The 8,376-nt window shown below is 41.9% G+C and overlaps 1 protein-coding gene across 8 annotated transcripts in view; it reads right to left on the reverse strand.

Moving 5' to 3' along the window:
* The window catches only part of sh3glb2b (SH3-domain GRB2-like endophilin B2b), a 37,635-nt gene that overhangs the window by 25,859 nt on the left and 3,400 nt on the right, over nucleotides 1-8,376 (reverse strand). For 5 of the 8 annotated variants that reach the window (XM_032539255.1, XM_032539253.1, XM_032539260.1 and 2 more), the window contains exons 2-5: nucleotides 4,498-4,639; nucleotides 2,402-2,413; nucleotides 1,570-1,698; nucleotides 381-514 (exon numbers count right to left, since the gene is read on the reverse strand). In XM_032539255.1, the coding sequence (XP_032395146.1) occupies nucleotides 381-514; nucleotides 1,570-1,698; nucleotides 2,402-2,413; nucleotides 4,498-4,639 (417 nt within the window). The remainder of the gene's footprint in view (nucleotides 1-380; nucleotides 515-1,569; nucleotides 1,699-2,401; nucleotides 2,414-4,497; nucleotides 4,640-8,376) is intronic. The other 3 variants (XM_032539256.1, XM_032539261.1, XM_032539258.1) reach the window with 1 other exon arrangement.

Consider the following 8,376-nt stretch of genomic DNA (forward strand, 5'->3'; position numbering starts at 1 on the left):
GGGGGGGGGGGGGGGGATTGTGTGGTAATGCGAGGGAGGGAGCATAGACCGTTCTATGGGAGGGAGTGACAGTGATAAGCTTTGGAGCCAGTGGTGAAATGAAACGCTACCAAGCCGCGGCCGAGAGAAGTGTAGTTATATTTTTTTGTGTAGGGTCAGTGCCCTGAGCACCTGAGCCTAGGTGGTGAACTGGCACCTCTCCAGCTACCAGTCCACACTAATCCACACTCTGTGCTGGCCTGCAGAGGGACTTGAACCGCTGACCCTCCGGTCCCAAAGCAAAGTTGCTACGGACTGAGCTATTGCCAGCCCAAAATGTGGACCCAATGTCTTAAAGCACCAAGGACTTACAGGGAAGTCATAAGTAAGGCCAATCTTACAGATATGGTCCTCCAGTCTCCTTCCAGGAAGTTGCGGAGAGGGGTGAGAAAGGTGGCAGCTGAGGTTTGGAGAAGCTCGCGCTCGGCTCCTCCCAGTCTCTTCTGGTACTCTCCCACTGTGATCAGGGTACTGCCTACAAGTACACACATGTACTATTTTAATTATTTTTTATTTTTTACTGCATGTCTACTGCAATTGCATGATAGAGGTCAGAGAGGACAGTACATACCCAAACACACACAAACCTGGACTCACATAAATAACTGGACACTTTAACACTTGACTTATGTATTTTAATAGTTTTGGGAATGGTCGCACAAAAATGGCTAGCACCCCCTACAAAATTAAGAAAATTGAGCCCCTGCATTATGTTTAACGTAGACTCACGAAACTTGGTACACATATGTAGTATGGCAGGACGGACATAAAACTCCATTGTGCCCTAAAAGATCTGGACCTGCAGTACTTCATTAATGAAGACCTGAAGGTCGAATTGGAGCAGATGAAGGGAGAGAAGGAGGCCCTGAAAAAGGAAGTGGAGACTCAGAAGATGGAGCTTTGTAAAGAGAGACAGAAGCTCAAGGTAAGTAAGACCACCAACGTGGAGTTAGAGTTGGAGAGCTTTCTGGAGATGGAGAGGGCTCAAGCTCAGGAGCTGAGGGATAAATTGAGCAAGATGGAGGAAGCTCTCCTAGAACAGGAGGAGGCGGCAAAGGAGAAACTGGAAAGATCCCTGGCTTCCCATAGAGCCCAGCTGGATGAGGCTCCGGCTGAACGTGTCCACTCCCAGACACAGGTCTGTCTGTGTGTGTGTGTGTGTGTGTGTAGGTCTGTCTGTGTGGTGGGTCTGACTGTGTGTGTGTGTGTGTGTGTGTGTGTGTGTGTGTGTGTGTGTCTGTCTGTGTAGGTCTGTCTGTCTGTCTGTGTAGGTCTGTCTGTCTGTGTGTGCGCGCGTGTGTGTGTGTGTATGGGTATGTGTGTGTCTGTGTGTTTGTGTGTGTGTGTGCATGTGCAGTTCATTGTAGCTGACTTATCTATTGACTAGTTCATTATTATTGCTATTATAAAAGAAAGGTGGTTCAGTAAAGCATCCCCAGCCTTCAAGTATGAGTACAAAGCAGACAACAGGTTCAACGTGTGATTCATACGTGATGCAACAGTATCAGTTACAGTAACAGCACCACTGACCGTATGGCGTCCCCGGACCAAACTCATTGGCTGCTTCCAGCATGTACTGGCCCAGCAGCTCTGGGTTAGTCGTCTTAGAGGGAAGCTTCTTATCCAGCTTGTCATAGATGAACTCCTCTATTCGAGCACCTGGATTGCAGGTCACAAAGACATCAATGTGAAACTGTACACACAAGGTGAAAGAAAAAGTTGGTACTTGGTTGGTAAATAATCCTACAAAGTCTCCACAAAGTTTTTTTCCTGAGACTTTATAGCAACTACAAAACCAGCTACTAACATAACGATATAAAATTGCAAAAAAAGTCAACCAACCACTGCATATATAGGAATATATATTTAATTTAGCATGTGAGTCATTACAGCACAGGGTTTTTTCAATGCCTCTTCGTTATTTTTTACCCAGCCTTTATAGGCAACCCACTATTAATGTTGGTGCTGCTGGCAGTTATTTGAGCCTCTAACCATTATTATAGAACACTAGCTTTTATTTGAGATGGTAACTATGGAGGCAGCTTTGGCTGTGTCCAATCAAACAAGTGCGTACAGGTGTCTTCCTGCTTGGAAAGCCAGTAGTAATTCAACACCTGTTTATATCTACACATAGTCAGTCCATATACTGTACACCAGACTTCCCCTCCTCTGATATTTAGTATGTATAAACCCTTGTTTTAACATGTGATACAGTGTAATATATATAGTTCAAACTGTAAATTAAAGCAAGGAGCCATACTGTAGGTCTATATGCTACACTGTACTCATTAATGTTGAGGTGGCTCAAGTACAATGAGTTCACACAGTCTTTTGTTACACAGCACCCTGGGAAATGACTTACCAGTGTGGTCAACTGGAGCATGGCGGGTAAGAAAGCACACAGATCAAGAGTTAGACATTACTACCAACGTCAATTTGACTCTTCTATCCGTTCTACATATATTATAGATGAAAAGGTAACTTGGGAGGGTCATGTGACGCATTCTACATGAGAGGATCGCTTTTCGCTTTCCGCTTCTTTGGCCCATAATCTTAATTTCTAATGTGCCTAACCTCAGTTACTTTGGTGAAGCTTCTCAGGAAGCCTGTCTGGTACTAAAGGAAACCCTATTTCTCGAGAAACTCTGCGGAAACCTCTGAAGCAAAACAAAATCGCACGTGGCTAACACGGCGGCTAGCATGGTTGTTGGTGACAACCTGTCGTTTACTGTGCAAAAGTTTTAGGCAGGTATGAAAAAACATGCTGTCAACTAAGAATGCTTTCAAGAATGGAAGTGTTAATAGTTTATTTTCATCGGGTAACAAAATGCAGTTAATGACCAGAAGAGGGATCTAAATCTAATGAATATGTGGTGTGACCACCCTTTGTCTTCGACACAGCATCAATTCTTCTCGGTGCACCTGCACCCAGTTTCTGAAGGACCTCGGCTGGTAGGTTGATCCAAACATCTTGGAGAACTAACCACAGATCGTCCTCAAATCCTTCCGTCTCCCTTCATGTAATCCAAGACCCACCTGATGATGTTGAGATCAGGGCTCTGTGGGGGCCACGCCATCCCTTCCAGGACTTCCCTTCTTCTCTACACTGAAGATAGTTCCCAATGGCCTTGGCTGTATGTTTGGGGATGTTGTCCTGCTGCCAATCATACGCCTCCCTGATGGTATTGCATGATGGATATGTATCTGCCTGTATTTCTCAGCAAGGACACCATTAATCCTGACCAAATCTACAACTCCATTTGCAGAAATGCACCCCCAGACTTGTAAGGAACCTCCACTATCTTCACTGTTGCCTGGAGACACTCATTATTGTAGCGCTCTCCAGCCCTTGGGCCAACAAACTGCCTTCTGCTACAGCCAAATATTCATCAGTCCAGCACCTTCAGCCATTTTTCTGCACCCCCGTTCCTGTGTTTTGTGAATTTTTGAGTCGCTTGGCCTTGTCAGAGGTCTGGCTTTTTGGCTGCAGCTCTTCCATGAAGACCACTTCTGGTCAGAAGGGTAGTAACTGACTGGGATTTAGATTTTTCTTTTGTTCACTCATTTTGCAGTTTGTAAATTGAGCCAAATAAACAATAGTTATTTACATTTTTGAAAGCATTCTTAGTTCACAGCGTTTTCTCACACCTGCCTAGGACTTTTGCACAGTACTGTAAATTATTGGGTAAGTGCGCACCTTCAATTTACGTCCACAAACATGCTTGTTTTGCCACTGACATGCTGAGATTATTCTAATAGGGTCCAAGTTACAAAAAAATGAAATTACCCTTTAATGTAGGACTACAAGACTGTCTAAGTGTAAGTAAGTGTTAAGACTCTCAGACACCATAATGCTGCACTAACTGCAACCTGCATAATTGGTCCATTTGCATTTTATCATACTGTTTAAACACATTTTCATATTCTCAACTTATATATATATATATATATATATATATATATATATATATATATATATATATATATATATATATATATATATACACACACAAATATTTGTTCTTGTATTTTATCCTATTATTATTTCATGTATATTGTATGTATGTATATTGTATCCTAGTATTTCATTTATATTTATATTCTGTGCTGTGTGACTGATTTTGCTGCTGTAATTTCCCATTTTATTGGGATCAATAAACATCTATCTATCTATTAAAATTTGCTTGGTGACAAAATTGTGTAAGTAAGCAAAAAAAAATACAATTGCAATGATACTTAATTTAACTTGACAAAAGTTTTTGCCTACTTACATATTTCAAACAATATACACGAGTACCTGAGGAATACAAATCTACACTCAATTTCAATTATTTAACAAGTTCTAAAATTGTTGTTCTTCCTTATTCAATTATACTTTTGAATAACCAGAAAGTTATGAATGCCTTTTGTTTTATCTGGGACTCCATATGAGGAGATGTTCTTTTTTCCCTCTCTTACTTGGGTTGGGCTGCAGGAGCACCTCCGTTTGTCTCAGGATCTTCTCGGTCCAGTTCTTGGTGCAGTCGGCCCGAGCGATCAGGTTCTCTAAGTGGGGATCCAGCTCCGTCTTCTCAGCCTGGCCCAGCTTCTCCTCTGTGAACTGGGAGACAAAGTCAGGATCCGGAGTCGCGGGCACGTAACGTCTATCGCAGCTAACAGGCATAGCCTACACGCGGTATCTAATAAGTGAAAAGACCTCAGTTAATTGGGTCGGACATTGTGGTCAAGACTAGGCCTGCACCCATTACTACAGTACAGTATTGTCTTTTGTGTATGTATATACAAATATATATATATATAAATCACAGTTTCTTTGTTTACCTGCAAATAATTGCTTACATTAGCTCAGGTCTTAAGACAATGACTGGTAATTGTTGATGTTGTCTAGATATGCCAGATTGTAATTATATAAGAGATTATTGGTCGGACTATGTATTTTTATTATATAATTTGAAAATTGTTGGCACTTAAAGCTAAAAACGTTCATAGCAATAAAAAAAGACATGGGGGGGGGGGGGGTACACTTAGAAAAAGGGTTGTATGATAATAAAGAGGTGCGGTTTACTTCCTAGGCTGTGTATTTGTGTTATTACATTATCTGAGTCACATGGCTAAACACAAGAGGTATCCTGGAAAAGCAATACATAACTGTTTGTTTTCAATTTGACTGAAAGTGACAATCATATTGCAATTCATTTTTTAAGACACTTGTACAGCAACATCTGGAATTGTTACACCTCTAATCAAGACGTGCCCGGTGTGACTGACAGAAGGCAGCTGGACAAAAAAAGCCGAACAAATGACATGTCACATGTTGTCAGTCCTTGAAAAAAAAGAAACTCAGAAGGGACTATGGGAGACACACAGTCAATCCAAGTCTGAATAACCAGGCCCGAGGCCAGACCCCAAAGACCCCAGGTTAGTTGAGGGGTAATTAGATTGTGGGAATTAAATTAACCTTATAACATTTAATATCCAGCCCATTGGATACGATCATGTTACTTCGTATTAATGTTTAATATGTTAGTTTGCACGTAGGGATCAATCACCAAGGCAAATTCCTACTGTGGCAATAAACTGATTTCTAATTCTGATTCTGATCAGTGGCTGTTAAAATTCAAATACTTTTGTCTCTTAATTGCTTCCATATTGTTGGATTTAACTTTTGAGGCCAGTTCGGGAATTCTTCTGTTGTTTTTTTCCCGTGTTTGTCTTGCCTACTTCCTCTGCAGTGTGTGTTTTCTTTTGTTTCCCACAATGCCTGGGGACAACCTCCAGAAAAGGGATCTGAACTTGTTGCACGCATGGATCCATTCAATCAAACATTGCACAACAGTGTGTCAGAAATGAAGCCAGTAGCTACCACACCTAGGTAACACTGGGGCAATGATGTGGTCAAAGCACTGAAACCCAATGAGTCTTATGGTTGCATTGGATTGGATTCAAATGAAATATTTGAAGATGTATGCTTCAAATGCCAATAAAACAACAGCATTGTCTTAAATAGGCTACTGTGAGGTTTTGGCCCAGCATACTTTAACATATTCATTTGTGTGCAAAAAAGTGCAAAAATCCACACTCTTGCATTTGAACATTAATGATTTTATTGAATAAAGCTGGTTTCAGATCTGACCAATGTGTTGCATCTGTAAAATATGTTGCACATTTATTTAATAGAGGCTTTCACTTGGTTATGCTATGCTTTCAGTTATGATGGGATCATGTCTCATAGCCCTCAAACATTCCCTTGCAAAATCTTCTACTTCAAAGCTTTTTCGATAATTGGCAAAAATACGTTTTGATACATCACAACTTAAGACAGTGAGTTTAGATTCATTCGGCATACAAATGGTTGACAGGAGAACGTCATTTTAGGAATACTTGTAGTAGCTACCTGGGAACCCAAACTACTAGTTGTAGTACTTTGTAATAGTTTTTGGTTGCGGGAACGTTCCCTTGGTTTAAAGATGAACTGAACTGAAAAAATAAAAGTGGATAGATTGTTGGTTATGATAATTACAAATAAATTACACTAAAAATTTTAATTAAAAAAATCAATATAGCTTTTTTTTCAGTAACACAAAAATTGCGTTTGTTAGTATTAGAACGCTGACAATATCGATGACGTCACTGGCATGGTAGGACCTGCGAAGGTATCTAGGCAACGGCTGCAACATATTGTAAACACACAAAAATGAGTAATTTTAATGGAACGAGTCACACATTTGAGCCTGTGAGGTACAGGCCTGTAGTGTCTGACTACTACAAGCGCCTTCAGTACTGGATTGTTTGGGGTGGGGGGGGGGGGGGGGGGGGGGGGGGGGGGGGGGAGTGACAGTGACCTGTGTGTGTGTGTGTGTGTGTGTGTGCGCGCAGCTTACTGTCATGCACTCTCAATTATTGTATCCAAGCAGATTATGCATTTTAGGAAATAGACTGCTTATATAGCGTGTGCATTTAGAGAAAATAGAAAAACATGGTTAAGGTCCTAAATATAGGCAGATAAAGGGAAAATGTAATGTTAGCTTGTTAGCTGCACGTAGGAGAGTTACCCCAGTTTGACCATAAATGCACGGAGGATTCACGAGTTTTGCCGTTTACTTTACTTTAGGCAGGTGCAGAGTTGGCAGATTTTTGCTATGGAACTAGCAGCTGTTTCTTCATCGACAAGGTGCCCGTAGACGGTGAGCATCAGCTAGCTTCAGGGTGAGTAGGGGGACGTTGGATTCTGTGGTTTAGCTGAGAAGGAGGACATCAGCTAGCTTCAGGGTGAGTAGAGGGACGTTGGATTCTGTGGTTTAGCTGAGACGGAGGACATCAGCTAGCTTCAGGGTGAGTAGAGGGACGTTGGATTCTGTGGTTTAGCTGAGACGGAGGACATCAGCTAGCTTCAGGGTGAGTAGAGGGACGTTGGATTCTGTGGTTTAGCTGAGACGGAGGACATCAGCTAGCTTCAGGGTGAGTAGAGGGACGTTGGATTCTGTGGTTTAGCTGAGACGGAGGACATCAGCTAGCTTCAGGGTGAGTAGAGGGACGTTGGATTCTGTGGTTTAGCTGAGACGGAGGACATCAGCTAGCTTCAGGTGGACTAGTAGAGGGACGTTGGATTCTGTGGTTTAGCTGAGACGGAGGACATCAGCTAGCTTCAGGTGGACTAGAGAGGGACGTTGGATTCTGTGGTTTAGCTGAGACGGAGGACTCAGCTAGCTTCGGGTGAGTAAGGGACTTTGGATTCTGGTTTAGCTGAGACGGGAGCATCAGCTAGCTTCAGGGTGAGTAGAGGGACGTGGATTCTGTGGTTTAGCTGAGACAGAGGACATCAGCTAGCTTCAGGGTGAGTAGAGGGACGTTGGATTCTGTGGTTTAGCTGAGACGGAGGACATCAGCTAGCTTCAGGGTGAGTAGGGGGACGTTGGATTCTGTGGTTTAGTTAGCTGCTAGTAAACGTATTATTATTGATCTGTGATATCGTCGGAGTCTTGGTTTATTTTTACAGTCTATAGTTGAAGTGCTAGCTTGTGGAGATTGTCATAAGAGTGCTTCCGACGTATTTAGTTGCTGTTCGCCAAAACCAACAGATTCAGGAACAGCTTCTACCCACAAGCCATCTCTCTGATGAACAGCTGACTTCTAACCCACAGTGTCAGGTTCAATTCTGGTCAATAACCAAGTAATCACTGTCTCTACAGCACCTGTTTACTGGTTCCACTTATTAATTATTATTTATCATTCTCATAACTCACTTATTTACTATTTATTCCTCATTCTCATATCTCACTTATTACTTATTATTTACTATTTACTCATCATTCCCATTCTCACATCTCTCTTATTATT

Source organism: Etheostoma spectabile, chromosome 16 (genome assembly GCF_008692095.1).
Source record: "Etheostoma spectabile isolate EspeVRDwgs_2016 chromosome 16, UIUC_Espe_1.0, whole genome shotgun sequence".
In the NCBI taxonomy this organism is placed as follows: Eukaryota; Metazoa; Chordata; class Actinopteri; order Perciformes; family Percidae; genus Etheostoma; species Etheostoma spectabile.